The 15,746-nt window shown below is 56.4% G+C and overlaps 1 protein-coding gene across 21 annotated transcripts in view; it reads right to left on the bottom strand.

The window, feature by feature from the left end:
• The window catches only part of DGKZ (diacylglycerol kinase zeta), a 41,299-nt gene that overhangs the window by 5,817 nt on the left and 19,736 nt on the right, over nucleotides 1–15,746 (bottom strand). For 8 of the 21 annotated variants that reach the window (XM_026004105.2, XM_072760285.1, XM_072760294.1 and 5 more), the window contains exons 2-15: nucleotides 5,965–6,073; nucleotides 5,449–5,544; nucleotides 5,065–5,142; nucleotides 3,913–3,969; nucleotides 3,491–3,559; nucleotides 2,548–2,619; nucleotides 2,333–2,449; nucleotides 2,161–2,232; nucleotides 1,849–1,944; nucleotides 1,488–1,570; nucleotides 1,303–1,363; nucleotides 1,110–1,223; nucleotides 847–987; nucleotides 155–233 (exon numbers count right to left, since the gene is read on the bottom strand). In XM_026004105.2, coding sequence (XP_025859890.2) covers nucleotides 155–233; nucleotides 847–987; nucleotides 1,110–1,223; nucleotides 1,303–1,363; nucleotides 1,488–1,570; nucleotides 1,849–1,944; nucleotides 2,161–2,232; nucleotides 2,333–2,449; nucleotides 2,548–2,619; nucleotides 3,491–3,559; nucleotides 3,913–3,969; nucleotides 5,065–5,142; nucleotides 5,449–5,544; nucleotides 5,965–6,073 — 1,244 coding nt within the window. Of the gene's footprint in view, nucleotides 1–154; nucleotides 234–846; nucleotides 988–1,109; nucleotides 1,224–1,302; nucleotides 1,364–1,487; nucleotides 1,571–1,848; nucleotides 1,945–2,160; nucleotides 2,233–2,332; nucleotides 2,450–2,547; nucleotides 2,620–3,490; nucleotides 3,560–3,912; nucleotides 3,970–5,064; nucleotides 5,143–5,448; nucleotides 5,545–5,964; nucleotides 6,074–6,399; nucleotides 7,590–11,670; nucleotides 11,905–15,746 lie in introns of those variants that run through there. The other 13 variants (XM_072760286.1, XM_072760287.1, XM_072760288.1 and 10 more) reach the window with 5 other exon arrangements.

Here is a 15,746-nt window from a genome sequence, read left to right as displayed (position 1 = left end):
CAATCAGTCATTCTGATCCCGCTGGGGCTCTTCCGGGATAGGGTGGGGAGCGAGGGCTGGGCACTGCTGGGGGCAAGTTCTGACCCTCTCGGAGACCCTCCTGTGTCCTTCCCTCCCCAGACTCCCAATGCTTTCTCAGCAAGTAGTTGCCAACCTCGAGACTCATGAAACTCCAGGGTGACGTGGGCATCAAAGCCCAGGCTGAAGTAGTTGTTGAAGACATCCAGGGGCAGCTGCAAAAAGGTCAAGGGCCCAGCGTGAGGGCTGGGCCTCACAGCCACCACCCTGCTCTGGCCTCCTGCAGGCCAGAGGTCACCAGGCTGGCTCAGCCCATGCATTTTTGAAAGCCTTTTCCATGGTTAATAGGATCCACCAGAAAGCTCTTCCGCTAGCCCGCAGCCTGCCTCAGGCTCTGCCCTCAGGCTCCCAGCTCCCTTGGGGACTCTTCCAAGCACCCCAGATGTAAAACAACCTGGGCCCTGCTGGCACTCTCTTCCCTGGCTTTCCAGCCCCGCCGACACTTCTTCCCGAAGTGCCATATTCTGTAGGCTCTTCCCGAAGTGCCATATTCTGTAGTGAGGACACGGAACTTTGTTTCATTGCCGCTTAAAATGGTACCTGGCATGTGGTAGATATTCAGTAAATATTTGCCAAGCGGCTGATAACTGCTAGCTTACGGGGTACCATTATTGCCATCATACAGGATAAGCTCAAAGTCAGGAGAAATGAAGAGATTTGTCCAAAACCCCAAAACCGGCAAGTGGGAAGGAGGGCTTCAGACCAGGGCTCTGGGGGTTGCCCCGTTGCCCCCCCCCCACTCCCTCACCCCCTGCCTTGGCGACCTACCCGGTCAGTGGCACCCTCGTCCCGCTCCTCAGGTCCCGCATCGGGATTGGGCTCAGCACGGAGGTCCCAGCGGTCTAGCTGTACCACATTCCCCTCCTCCACATGTGACAGGATCTTGGAGACGGGCTCATCCGTGTAACCCTGGTCAGACAGGCGGGAACTGAGCCTGGCGGGGTGGTGGAGGTGAGGGCGAGGAGGGGAGGAGAGGCCTCCCTAGCCGCACAGCCCCTGCTCTAGCCCCTTCCCTGCCGGTGGGCTCTTACCCCACCCCAGTTGAGGGTACGGGCCAAGTCATTGCCAGTGCCCAGGGGCAGGATGGCGACGGGCGGTGGTGGCTTTAGGCGCAGCTGGTCCAGAGTGGAGAGGATCCAGCCGACCTGGAGGGGGCAGAGCAGGAGAGGCCGGGTCAGCTGAGCGGGGCCCAGACTTGGGCCCCGGAGAGGCAGCAGGACTCACCGTGCCATCACCTCCACACGCCAGGATCCGCAGGTTGTGCACTTTGCGGTACATCTCCAGCCTGGAATCAGAGGACAGGAAGGGCGTCAGGGTCCGTGTGCCCCACCCTCTGTGCACGGCAAGGGTCCGTGTGCCCCACCCTCTGTGCTCGCCACTGTCCCTGCAGAGCCCTAGCAAGTACTTACGCCTCCTTGGGCCCGCCCTGGCTCAGGTCAAAGACTTGGCGGGGGTTGAGATACCACAGGAAGGACTGGATGATCTTAGCGCCCTGTGGGGGACAGGGCAGGGGTCAGTTGAGGCCAGTGGACTGAGGTGGGGAGACGTCCAAGAGGACCCAAGGATGGGGCTGTGGGAACCAGGCCCAGCAGGGGGCGAGGGGTGGAGACCAACTCCGACTTCCTCAGAATCTCTGGGCAAGAGGGATGGAGCAGGAGCCTGCAATGGACCTGGGAGCAGTAGTTGGGGAGGAGCGGGGAGGGGTGCGGAGCCTGAACCACCCCCTCCCAACCCCCAAGGCTCTCAGCAGAGAGGGCAGGCTGTGAGTACCTGGTTGCCTCCACTCTTGGGGTTCACAAACACCAGCAGGGGCTTCATGAGGGGTGACGGGGTGGGCCTGATGATGAAGGGTCTCCAGCGGCCCTCCTTGGAGATGGAGAGACTATGAGGCTCCAGCCTGTCTTGGCAGACCTCGCCCCTGTTCTCAGCGGCGGCCCCTCCCATAACCACCTCCAGGGCAGACCTCAAGGTGGACCTGGCCACAGTCTCCTACCTTACTCAGGGGCCCAGAGCCCGGCACTTGGAGGAACAGGCCCCTCTTTCCTGTTCCCCTCCCGCTGTCTGTCCGGCCCCAGGACTAACCTCTGGCCCTTTCTTGCTCGATTTCCTCTTGAAGGATGCTCTCTTTTTCTTCTTGCTTGCCTTGAGGGTATTCTGCAAGGAAAGCCGGGGTGTTGGTGACAAGGAAGGTGGGCTGGGGCGGCTGGCAGAGCCCGAGCGTGGGGGTGGTATCACAGCTGCGGGCAGGACTCACCTGGGGCCTGCGGGCACGGAGGATCCAGGTGGGCGGGATGACCACAGCAGCGTGGACACCCAGGGAGCACGGCTCCTCTATCTGCTGCAGCATGAAGCAGGACACCTTGCTGTGGTACTAGAGAATAGGGGGCGCAGGTGAGCTGAGGCCTCAGCTGTTGGGGGGGGGGGACACACCCAGAGCAGCCAGGGAAGGGAGGGGCGAGCACCACTCACCGCTTGCTTGCACCAGGAGCAACTGATGGCCACAATCTCCTTGCTGTGGAAGGTGAACTTCTGCTGGAAGCCCTAGGGTAGGGAGCGGGCAGTGAGTGGTTGGGGCCCCAGGGAGACTGAGCACATTTTTTTTTTTTTCACATTAAAAAAAAAAAATCTGTAAGATAAGCCCCTGGAGCCGGGTGGCCTGCAACTCTACAAGTTTAACCTGAAGTTAACCGCGAGGCGCTGGGTGCACATACCCAATCTGCTGCGAAGGGTCCACAACTGACTCCTGCCAGCTCAGATGCCCTCCTTCCTGAGCCCATACCCCAAGGCCCCCTGGTATATGCTTCGAGGCATCTATCACATTCATTCCCTTGTTCATCCCACAACATTGATCAAGGGCCTGCCGTGTGCCGGACACTGTGCTCGGGACTGAGAATGAACAGAGGAAAGAGACAGGGCCCCAAGACCTTCTAGAACCTATGCTTCCTGAGGGATACAAACCAGAAGCACACAAGGAACAAGTGACCACCACACTGTGCACTGCACTCGGGGAAGACCGCCCACAGTGTGTCTTCAGGCCACACTCTCCTGCAGGAAGGGCAGAGGCCTCACTACCTAGCCCCGAGTTCAGCACCCAACAGGTGCTCAACAAATGTCCTCAGTGACCAAACAAGTAAGTCTATGAAATTCTCAGAAGGCTCAACCACGACTTCGAGGCAGTCCAGATACACTGAACCAAAGGTAACTTTCTTCCCTGCTCTCCTGCTCCGTCTAGAGACCTGAGTGTTTGGAGCTGACTGGGCACCTCAGCCAGGGTGGGAGTGAGCCCCAGGACTCTGCACTCAGGAGATAGTGTCAGTGATGGGCAGACTGGATGCTCGGCCTGAGGCTTAGGGGCTGCGGGGTCCAGGCCCAGGGGCAGCAGGCTGGCCAACCACCCTGGGCAGAGCCTCACCTTCCCACAGTGCCGACACTTGCCATCCTGACGTCGTCTGTGTACCCAGTGGTGCCGCACGAAGGTTGGCTGGGGAAGGAGAGTATCACTGGAATGAGGAGTGGGAGAGGCACAAGCCTGAAGCATGGCCTGACCCTCCATATATTAATGGGAGGCGTGGGGCCGCAGCAAGTTCTCCACAGAAGTGTGTGTGAGGTGAGAGGGGCTGGAGAGCAAGGAGGCCCAAGAGGCAGGCAGTGTGCCTCACCCATTCTGCAGGCAGGGCCAGGCCTTCCCCCACTGAGACCCTCTCAGAGCCTCAGCCCTGCATGTCCCTGAGCCCCAGAGCGGCTGGGTCCCCTGGTGGCACTCTACAGACACCGTGGAGAAGCCCACTCGGGAAACTCAATGCCTCCTTACCCATAACTACCCTAGGCACTTACCTCACGGATGTTCCTGGAGCCTGATTCACGGAAGGATGGTTTACAGCGGAAATTTATCTGTGAAACATTGCAATGACCACCCAACTGTTAGAATCTCCTTTCAGGCAGTCAGGCATCTCTCCACCTTCTCTAAGAAAGTGTCATTCGGAGTCATCTTCACAAGGTAGTGATAGCCCAAAAGCCTCCTGGGAACCCTCAGAATATGAGACACCTCTTCTCAGAAGCCCTCCTGTTTCCCCACCTCCTCTCCACTAGCCAGAAGGGCTCTTCCTTCCTCTGTTAGTATCCTGGGATGGGGGACACTGGGAGTTTTGCGTCCACCTCCCCACCTCTTCCCATATTTCCCCTTGCCCTCCAGTGCTCCCAACCTAGGCACGGGAAGGCACCCTGATCCTTGCTTGCAGACTCGCGCGGTCTGATCCCTGGAGACCATGAGCTCATTTGTGGAAACTGGTCCGATTTCCACCTTGGGCTCTATAATGCCTGGGGCTACGTTTGTTTCTCTTTTCCCAACTGTCTTTGCTCCAGCCTTAGCTGGAGCACCCAAGTTGCCAAGGGAAGCCTCACTCTCTGAGTTAAGGGCTGGGGCAAGTGGCCCAGGTTACCCTTGCTCACGCTGGTCCTAGTCTTATAGGCTTTCCCATGTGCTGATGGGTTTCTGCTGCCTGGGGAGCCCTCCCACCCTCTGCCTGGACCTGCCTACCCAGGGTTCCCCCAACTTCACTCTAGAAGCACAGGGCCCAGACGTGGCACCAGCTGTAGACACACTATGGACAACAGTCCTTAGGGAAAGGTCTCTAGAGCAGCAGCATATAGGGGACAGGGCCAAGCTTCGGCAAGACAATGGCCCCTTCTAAATGCTAACTTAGGTGCAGATAAAATGGTGTTTTGGCCGTCATTTATTTATTCATCCCACCGAATAACAGTCAGTGAGCACCACTCTGTGCCAGGATTGTTCTGGGCAGCGGGGACAGGGGAGCTTATGGGGGAAGACAGGATTCAAAGGCAGACATTTCAGCCCCAAGGTCTTTGGCTCTTCACCACACAATGCTTGTAATGTGAATATGTGTGCAGAGATACACACGTGCGTGTACTAAAATGACTTCAGCACTCAATAGGGAGGAGCAGGAAAGGATGAGGACCCATACTCACCTTCTCTAGCTGCTCGATGCAGGGGGTGTGCACCACGATCTTGCAGGCTGCACACTTTCTCCGGGACACTGACTTCTGCTGCAGAAAACAGAGAGAGGGCCCTGAGGCACCAGGTAACTCCCTCCAGGATGCTGCCCCAGGCAGAAAGAGAAATCCTTACATCTGCCCCAGCACAGCCTGGAATTCTGTGTTCACTGGGAATTCCCAGTCCTGGCGTCAGAAAGAACACAGCCCCCATTCCCTCTGCCATCCTCAGGCAGCCCACAGCAGGGGTGTCAAGTGAGAGTCTTCCCATCTTCCCGTGTCAGGCCTGCAAGGTCTGTCCATAGGCTTCTAGACTCGCTCCACCAGCAGGGGGCAGCATGCCACCCAGAGCTCACTCACCAGCATCTTAGCTACACAGTACTGCTCCCCAACATAGCAGAAGTCCCCCGACACGTTGGTCTCGAACCAGATGTGTTCCCCATACGTCGCGGATTCCTAGACCATGAGATGAGCATGCTCAGAGCAACCTGCTACCCAGCACGTCAGTCCCTGCCCTGCCAACTCACCTCTCCCCCAAGACAAACCAGCCACCACAATCTACTTTGCTCTATCCTGTTTCCCCACTGTCCCCATTTTTCTTTTTTTTTGAAGATTTAAAAAAATTTTAAGTAATCTCTACACCCAACGTGGGGTTTGAACTTACAATCCCTAAGATCAAGAGCTGCAAGCTCTACCAACTGAGCCAGCCAGGTGCTCCTCCCACTCTCCCCGTTCTTGAGGGCTTGGCTCAAACCGGGCTACCCCAGGAGGTCTGCCCTGACCCTAAAGGCCCATGGGCTCCTCCCGCAGCAGCCCCTCAAGCCCAGCAGGGGCTGGTACCCACCTGTCCCTCCCTCCCAGCACCCTGCCACTCACACTCCAGTCCACAGTGCTCCGGATCTGCCGCTCTGGCTCACTGCACAGGGCCCCGGGAGTGGGAGGAGGGGGTGCCAGGTGCTGGAGGCCCGACTTGGTGATGGCTTTCCTACAGAAAAGGAGATCACTTAGGCCAGCTGAGCACCTGGTAACTCTACTTCCTTCCCCTCGTGTTACCTGCGATCTCTGCCCTCACCGTGACCTCAATCCCTGGCCAAGGCAGGGACTACAACACCCGTGCCATGGCAGCCTAGGGCCCTAAGCAGGAGACTCAGCCCTCCTCATTGCCCTTGGAGGGTGCGCTGGCCTCCAGGCACTATCCAGAGCTATTCCCAAGAAGGGGGCCCTCAGGCCAGGTAGAGCCTCGAGATCCCTCATCCAGGTCAGCCTCCGCGGGGTCTGCACACCTGCCCTGCCGGCCGCAGCTATACCTACGCAAGCAGGGCACTCCAGGTCTGGGGTCCCGCCGACTTGCGCCGTAGGGCTACCTGTCGCCTGCGGGACAGCGGGCGCACGCGGGCAGGCAGCAGAGCGCCAGCTGCGGTGCCTGAGGCTCTTCGGCCCCCAGGGCCGGGGTGTGGGCCTGGGGCCCGCTGCTGGCTGAGGCGTCGATAGTAACCGTGCAGGCCCCAGAGGGCACAGTCATACACCACGTCAGCAGGGAGCAGGTGGGAGGAGGCTCGGCGCTGCCGGCGCAGGCAGCCAGGCACAGGTAGGAGGGTGCCCCGGTGCAAGGAGGGGCCCGGTCTCCTGGCGCCCAGTTGGGTGGCACTCAATGCCGCAACTGTCACGTCCTCCCGAGATGCCTCCTCCTCCTCATTCATGCCTATGAGCCCAGCCAACAGCAAGGGTGTGTTGAGAAGCTGCGCCCCAACAGTGGCAGGCTGTGCGGTGGGCACCTCATTCACGACGAAGCGGGGGTTGCAGGCAGGGGGTGCGGTGCTGGAGCGCCGGCGGCTGGCACCCCGGGCCCCCACCCCGCAGCTCAGGAGGCAGCCCTGGAGCTGTGCACTGGAGCGGCGCCGCTGTGCCAGCAAGGAGGAGGCCTGTCCAGCAGGGGAGCGGCGCCGGGCCTTGCCTGTGGGCAGCCCCACGCTGCTGGGCCGCCGCTGCCCCTCCCCGGGGCCTGGCTCCTTCCGCTGGAAGCGTCTCCTAAAGAAGGTCTCCATGCCAGGGGCAGGTGGAGGGCTGTTGGGCAGAGACCGGGAGCATCAGGAGCTGGGCCAGGCTCTGGCCCATCCTACGCTCTGGAGCCCAGTCACGGCCTCTGCCCTTTGAACAGAGAAGGGACACAGGGAGGAAGGAGGAGGGGTCCACGGCCTCTGACCTCCATAAACAGGTCGTTTGAGGGTACCATGGAATCCTCAGGGGAGCCCACAGGCACCACTGTTGGAAGCACTACCTCTCTCCCCAGTTATACTCTCTGCTGCCCCAAGAGTAACGAGTACAAGGGGCTTCCAGCCACCCATGTGGCTCCCCTGTCCAGGCACCATAAACCACAAAGCCCTGGCCTTTGACTCCCTTGCCTGAAGCTGATGGAAAAGAAAAAAAAGGAAACTGGAAGCCCACCGTCCTGGGTTCCAGTGTACAGTTGGCTTCTACAGACTGAGGGGCCAAGGAGAAGCCTTTTTCCCCGCCCTCTCATTGGGCCTTTTTTTAGCTACCAACTGAGAGCAGGTTAGTTTTAGGTGTCCCCTCCTGGGACATGGCACAAAGTAAGCTATGGTAATAAAAGGAGGCTCTCTGAAAGGAAATTCAGTCCAGATAAGACCTCTAGATTCAGCCCCAAACCGTGGGGTCAGGCAGAGATTGGGCACCAGACAAGGGGAGGATCTGACTTAGGGATCAAAGGGCTCTGGTGACCAATGCCCTCAGACTGGGGGAGTTATACAGGGAGAGAGCCACCCCAGTCCTCACCCATGGGGACTCTACATGGGAAGCTATGAGAGGCCTGAGCCAAGAGGAAAGCCTTCAGGTATGTTCTGGGTGTGCATCTCTATCTCTGAGGGGCTAAAAGCAGGCCCTTTCCTGATGTTAGACTGCTCTGTCTCACCTTTCTGGAGACGCCGAGGACGGATCTCCCATGTGTACAAGTACCAGGTGATGGGTGAGGTCTGAAAACCCTTCCAGCCCTGCTGCCAAGGGAGCCTGTGAACTGCACTGTGTCCTGGGGACCAATGCTAGAAGCTCCAACTCTATACCCAGAGTTCCCTCCTGTGGGGAGGCAGAAGCCAGGGGGACTATCCTTACTCAAACCACCCTCCCTTGACCCGTTCTTAGCCTCCTTCTCCAGCTCATCTACTCCTGGCTGCCCCTTCTTACAGGCTGCTGGGATTACTGTACCCTCACTTCTTCCAAACAGTGGGGGAAGGGCAGGAAGCCAGGTATACTTGGGGCAGGGGTAGGGAGGATGCCTCCAGAATGCCCAGGGCCTGTATCCCACCATCAAGTGATCTCTTGGGCCCTGGCAGCCACAGAGAGGTCCAAGTCACAGCCATGGGACATCTGCCTGGGGCAAGAGACATATGGCCACCTGCTAAGGGCCTAGAGGAAGTCAGGCATGGTGGGTGGGAGCCCTGGACAAACGGTGGTGGACGCAGGGCTTGAGGACCCAGGCCCACAGCTACGTGCCGACTGCCTGTTTCTCCCATCACCCACTCACCCACTCTTTAATCTGCTACTACCCTGTGAGTCCAGGCAAGCAATGCCAGGCTGAAGCCCTGGATGGGTACAGAGGTATTTAGGGAGAGGCACATAGGGCCAAGGCGTCTGAGCTCCTGTGACCAGGGAACAACGGAGGCAGTGTGCCTGGGGAACCAGTGTTCAAGACTGCCTGGCTCTTCTTGGTCTCTGCCTGTTACAGTCCCTCCTCCAACAGGGAGAAGGGCAGGAGTTAAGCTCTGAGGGCAAGTGAACGGGCGTGGGCAGAGAGCTCTTGGCTAGCTACGAAAATCACTATCACCAGAGCTAACGTTTATTGAGTGCCCTCCATGGGCCAGGCACTCTGCTAAGCCCTTTATAAACACAGGTTATCATTTTATAAACCAGAGCAACATGAAAAAATAGGCCCTGCATCATGCCACGTTCCTGACGGGAAGCTGGGACACAAGGAGGTAAGCTCCCTGAAGTCCACAGCTAGCCAATGGGGAGCCGATGACGGAACGCAAGTCTGCGTGAAGGCAAAGTTTGTACTCTAGAAGCTCAGCGGAGAGTAAGATCTTTCTTTTTGGACAATGGGGCTGAGACTCAGGTGGGCCGGGGCAGGAAGGGGAGCCTTGATAAGAGCAATAATGGCCGCTCAACTGCTTGAACACCTACAATGGACAAGGCCCTAAGCAAGTACTTTAATTTATCATCTCACTTGATCCCCACCACAAGCCTGTGAGGCACGCAGGATCAGTGGCTCCACTACAGAGATGAGGCCTGAACAGGTGCAGTACATGCCCCACGTCACAAGGCCGCTTGGTGGCAGGACTGGGACCTGAACCCAGGCCCGCCTGACTCTGGTCTGCTCTGTACCCAGGAAAAGAAGCCTGAAGGCCCAGCTGCTCACTGCTGCCTGGGCACTGGCTTGCCAGCACTCCCCCAGGGTGTCAGCTTTCCCCGCCCGTCTGGTCAGGCTGCCCTGTGACAGCTGCCCAGCCTGGAGGAGATTAGTCACCCGGACACACCGCCTGATGCTAGTGTCACCCAGAAAACAAAAGGCCACAGTAAGTAGGGGGGAGGTGCTGCAGGCACTCTGTGAGCGGCGATGAGGTCTGGGGCAGTGGCCAGGGCCCAGACCCACACTGATAAGTGGGGCCAGGAGGCAGGGGCCGCCTCACAACAGGGCGGCAGCTTACGGGTGCTTCCATAGGGCTCCAGCCCACATGCTGCCGGGGAGCCCCAAGTCCAACCGTCCAGGAGTCTCATCAGCTGCCTGGCGGTGCAGTCACTTTGAGTGGAGAGCAAAGCAGGCTAGGCCAGGCCACTGTCGTGCGACCAAGTGCAAAGCCGTCCCCGCATGGGCCTCAGTCATCTTGTTTGTCCAAGGAGACTGCGAGACTGGCTGAGCTGATATTTTATGACAAGTTGTCTTGCACAGCACCCATGCCTCTATGTTCCCAATGCCTCCTCCCCCCAGGCCCTATGCTTCCTGCTCCTCTGGTCTCCATAGAAACCTCTGTCCTCTGGTCAGCCTGATTCCAGACTTCCTATCTCTGGGGAGGCTTCTCCTGGGTCCTTTGAGAAGCCCCACTTGGCCTCAGGCATGTCCCAGCCTTTCCCCACAGCACAGCTCTAAGCAGCAGTGTCTTCTCGATTCGTGCTCTGCCATCTATCTTCAGCATACCACACACTACATGTAAAGGTCACTGGAGGAGACCCCGCAGGGTTCTGACACCAATAGCACAGCAAAATGGCTGCCTCTGAGCCTTCTGTGGGGAACCCGAGGGAAGCTTGTCACACCCAAAGGGAACAGGATGGGAAAGGATTCAAGGGTTCCAGCTGGCTGTTGAGAGCCTGGGGAAGACAAAGAATGCTATAGGAGGGACACACATCCGGCCATGTGCCCTTGATGAACAGCAGCGAGTGTGGCTACGGGCAGCTGCCAGTGGGTGAGCGGGTGTCAACGACCCAGCTTTGTTGGCTACTGGCTCGAGAGAACCAGACTCCCAGCCTCCCAGCCCAGACTATCTCCCTCCCTATGTTAGTTTCAAGTGGAAAAGCCCTAGGGCTTTGGAATCCTCCCATTGCTTTCCCGGTTGGATCAACTAACCTTTCTGATCCTCAACTTTCTCATCGGCAAAATGGGGTGATACTACCCAGTTGAGAAGGTTGGCATAAGGGAGGTTCTGATGAGATGATGGTATAAAGTACTTGATGATACCTGGCAGAGGGTAGGGGCATGGCAGAGCCTACACCCACAGCAGACACAAGGGTGTGTGGATCGTGCCATCTCCTGGGGTTTTTGTCTCTGCCTGTGGTGGGAGTGGGAACCCAGAAAGGGAAGCAGGAGTCCCTGGGGTAGCCACCACCCACCACATGAAGAACAGAGTCTGGCAGCGAGAGCCACCTGGGTACCTGCTCATACAGTAAGAAATGCCCTCTGCCCCTCATAGCAGGCCTGGCCCCCAGAGGTGCCTGCACAGGACACCCCATGGGATCTGGCCAGGGTTCTCATCCCCCCTTGTGAGCAGGGCCCCATGTGCCCATCTCCTCAGGGAGGCTGGGAATGGTGCATAGTGGCCCCAGAGTGAGGGTCTGGAGAGGCCTCCCCAGGGGCTACTGGTCAGAAGCCACCTCTGGGTGCTCTGCTCCCACAGCCCAAAGGTCAGAGGGAAGGAGGTGGAGACAGTGTGGAGGCAGGCCTGGGGGGGGGGGGGCGGTGCTGGTGAGACAGGGTCCAGGCTCTCCCGAGGTCTTTACTTGCTAAGAGAAGCCTGCCCCAAACAAAACAAAACAAACGCGCAGCAGGGAGCAGGTGAGCCAGGGTTGCACAGGAAAGGCAGCCGGCCTGCAGGCCAGTAATGTTGACCTCAACAGGGTCTGGCTGGGGCAGGAGCCTAGCCTACCCCTTCCCTTCCCTTTTCCATCAGCTTCAGAGCCTCATCCGGGAATGGTGGTGCCTGGGCCCACCATGATCCGTTCCTCCCCAGACCCACCCAGACAGATACAGGAAGGAGGAAGCAGAAGGCAAGGAAGGGTTGGGGGGTAGTCCCCTTTGACCTGATCTGGAAGGCAGGGTGGCGGGCAGGAGGTGGGCGAACGGGTGGGGCCTGGGGTCCCTGTGGGCAGGTAGCCCCAGTTCTGCCTCCAGCTCCAGGCTGCCGGCCTCTGGCGGAGCAAGTCCTAGTTTGGAGAGTGAGCGGAGCCGCTGTGGCTGCTCCCCTGCCCCCTCCCCCTCGCCACCCTCCTCCCCCCAGCCTGAGACAGCCGTTATGAAAATAACCCGATTGGTAACCAACTGCACTTCCTCTCCCAGCGGCAGCTCCAGGCCCTGCAGCAAGCAGGCGGCCGGTGGGCGGGCGGGCACACGCGTACCAGTCCTGCCTCTTGGCTTCTCTTCCCAAAGTCCCCAGAGCCACCCTGAGCAATAGCCCAGTAGCCTCCCCTCCACCTGGCACCCAGTAGAGCCACACGGCCCCTGCCTTGGCTCCCAGAGAAGGTGTGGGGAGGTAGAAGTGGGGGGTGGATTGCACCCTTTCTGGCCATCGAATGTCCTCTCCTACCCACTGGACAGGTGTTCTGGGGTTGGGGGAAAGCGTCTGAGACAGCTAAGCACTGGCTCCCAACAAAGTAACCACAAAAACAAATATCTGTTGAGTCTTTCACAACTTACAAAGCACTTTTTCACAAGCATTATCACACGGAAGGCTTATAATTCTCCTGCACGGGTGGCATTACCGTCCCAGCTAAACCACAAGCAGCTGAGACTCGTGGAGGCTTGTGACTGTCGGAGCCCAGAAGTGGCTGAGCTGGGACTATCCAGCCTGGGTCTCCTCACCCTGCCAAGAGAGGTCTGTCAGAGCTGCCCTGGCTTGTGTCCCAGAGAGGTCAGCCCATGTCACACCCATCCTGTCCAGAATGCCACCCCCTTCCCTCCAGCTTACACTGCTGGCTCTCCAGGGTTGTGTGGTAGCTCTCAAACTCCCAGGGCCCCTTTACACTCTTAAAAATTACTGAAGATCCCAAAAGGTTTTGTTTACGGGGGTCAGAACTATTAATATTTACCATATTACAAATTAAAACCAAGAAATTTAAAAAATATTAACTCATCTAAAAACAAACTCATTCATGTTAACATACAAACATACTTTTATTTTTTAAAAAAAGCTGTATTTCCTAAAAAAAAAAATTAGGTAGAAGAGTGGCATTGTTTTAATTTTTGCAAATCTCTTTAATTTCTGGTTTAATAGAAGACAGCTGGATTCTCCTATCTGCCTCTGCAGTCAATCTGTTGTGATATGTTGTTTTGGTTGAGTATGTGAAGAAAATTCTGCCACACATTGACATGTAGTTAGAAGAAGAAGAAGAGTATTTTAATAGCCTTTTCAGGCAATTATGGATGTTCTTCTTTGCTACTTCATCAAAATGTGACAAGTGGTAGTTTCTTAAAGGTTAGCGGCTATATGGAATCTGAAACCATATTAATGAACTTTTCACTCGTCTATCTTGCATTGTGAATTTTGTAATACCAAGCATTGGAAAATATATTTTACTGAGTTATGCAGATCTTCCAAACTTGACACATTTCCTTATATAAAATCAAGAAGTCATACTTGCTAACGTCGCTACTGGTCTCACCAGAAAAGTCCTCCAGTCCTGGGAAGCTGTCAGGCTCTAGACAGTGCATACGAGGTTTTCAAAATTCTAATTTTTGCCTTTCAAAGGCTCAAATTTTATCATCAGCAACAAATACTGATACTGGTTTTGAAGTGACAAGCTCACTTCATTCATTTTTGAGAAAATGTCTGCCAAATACCCAACTCTGAAGAGTTTTGTCTGCCAGGTGTTCTTTCAAGTTAAAATGGTGTTCCTTAAAAAAAGTAACTAGTACAGCTTGCAACTCAGCAGCAAGACTGCTTTTCTTTCTTTCTTTTTTTTTTTTTAAGAGTTTATTTATTCATGAGAGACACGGAGAGAGAAAGAGAGGCAGAGACACAGGCAGAGGGAGAAGCAGGCTCCATGCAGGGAGCCCAACGTGGGACTCGATCCTGGGCCTCCAGGATCACGCCCCAGGCTGGAGGCGGCGCTAAACCACTGAGCCACCAGGGCTGCCCAAGACTGCTTTTCAAGACAACCATCACAGTCTGTAAAACTGCCTTGACTTAGATTTCACATTTCTTCATACAGAATATTTAAAAAGATGTATACTCGAGGGTCTGGGCTTTATAAAATTAATACTTTTTACTGCATTTTGTTGTGGTGTGTGTGAAGAATACCACGGCTTCTAGTTCGTGTTGGGGCCGCTGCCTTGGTTCGTGTCAGAGGGCCAGCTACTCCACACCACCATTGCCTCTGCACGGTCACTACAAACACTGCTAACACGGTGAAAAGGGCGTGAACCAGGGCGGCTCTGAAAGTATTATTACGCCAATAGTTCTGACCACACTAATTCTCTGAAAGGGCACCTCCAGGACCACACTTTGGGAACCACTAGCTCAGAATGAATTCCAAAACCTCCGGCCTGGCAAATGTGGCTTCTGCAGTGTGGCACTAACCCAGCCTCCTCAGCCCAGACACAAACCCCTGAGCTCTAACCAAGCCATCCTATTCTCTGTGCCCCAATGTGGCCTTGCCCAAGCCCACTACTGTGTCCCTGCATACAGCATCCCTTCTGCCTGGAATACTGGCTGCTTCCCAGCTCGTATCAAAACCCCACCTGCTCACAGCTGCCCCAACCAAGAATTCACCATTCTCACTAGTAACCTCACATCACTCATTTGGTCACATCACTCATTTTGGTTTCTCTGCCGCTGGACCCCTGGAAGTCCTAATTCTTTCAAATGCACATATCTTGTTCCTCCCATCCACCTACCCACCAGGCCACAAGCTCCCGGGGACCAGGGGCCAGGTCCAGTATATCTGGGCATGCCCAGCACAGTGCCTGGCAGTGAGTCCAGTGTTTACCACCGATCAGCTCAGAAGGAAGGAAAAGGGAATTCCGTGGGGGAGGGGCGAGGGCCATAAGGGAAGAGATGGGCTTCCTCCACCTCAGGCACCGCACCCAAGGCCTGACCACAGGGCCCAGGCCGGCCCAGGCCACTTCTCTTTGTCAGGCACAAGGAGATGGCCACAGCCTTTGTTTTAGCAGCTACCTTCCTCTCCTCTCCTCTCCAGAGCCCAAAGAGTGATGAGGGAGCCCCCTTTCAGGGCTAGGTGCCATGGTCCACTCAATGCTTCCATGGCTTTCCTTATGAAACCTGGACGGGAGGACTTGGCAACATGAGGGTGGTGGGCAAGGAGGGAGAGGAAGGGCGGCTCAGGGGCTTGGGGGGTCGGCCCAGGCCCCCGCTCTGAGCTCCTTGCTGAAGCATCCCCAGTCTTCCAGCCCGTCTCAGGGTGAGGCTCCTGCAAAGCCCTGGAGAAACGTCTGTGGAATGACTGACTGACTCATTCCTCTAGAGCCTCCTCTCCAAGCCATCCTCCCACCAGCACCACACTTCATCCCAGGGTGCCCACTGACCCCCGAGTAGCCTTCCACTGTCAGCTGAGCAAAACGCAAAGCCCTGCGCCGGGACTCAACTGGCCTCTCGGCCTCCTGTGCCATCTCTTCTGTACTTCTTTACATTTTGACAGATGACACAGCCTGTGCCAGGCATTGTTCTAATAAGAATTTTACAAATTTCAACTCATGAAACTTTGTAAAAATTATTAGTATTATTACCCCCATTTTAGAGGTAAGGAAACTGAGGGACAAAGAGATGAAATAACTTGCCTGTGGTCATCCAGCTGGTAGATGGCAGAGCTGGGATTTGAACCCAGGAGTCTGCTCTAGGTCTATGTTTGAAACCCCTCCCTCTCTACTTCCGGGTTCTCTCTGTGCTTGTGCTTTTGGCACTGGGCAGTCTGTTCGGAATACCATTCCTCTCTTCTGCTCAGTGACCTCTCATCTTTTTGCTCTTGTCTTCTCGGAGCTGGCTCAGACACTGGCTGTGCTGGAAAGTTCTTCCCAGGCCCCTCTCCCGGGGGGTTAGCTGCTCCCACGCTCAGGCCTTCTCTCTTGGTTATTCTTGGCCACCAGCGCTAGTTTGGTATCCCCTACCAGACTGTGAGCCCCCGGGACCACAAAGTGCCCGTAA

The sequence above is a fragment of the Vulpes vulpes genome, chromosome 5, assembly GCF_048418805.1.
Source record: "Vulpes vulpes isolate BD-2025 chromosome 5, VulVul3, whole genome shotgun sequence".
In the NCBI taxonomy this organism is placed as follows: Eukaryota; Metazoa; Chordata; class Mammalia; order Carnivora; family Canidae; genus Vulpes; species Vulpes vulpes.
The sequence above is the reverse complement of the archived record's forward strand: the minus strand, read 5'-3'. Positions and strand labels throughout refer to the sequence as shown.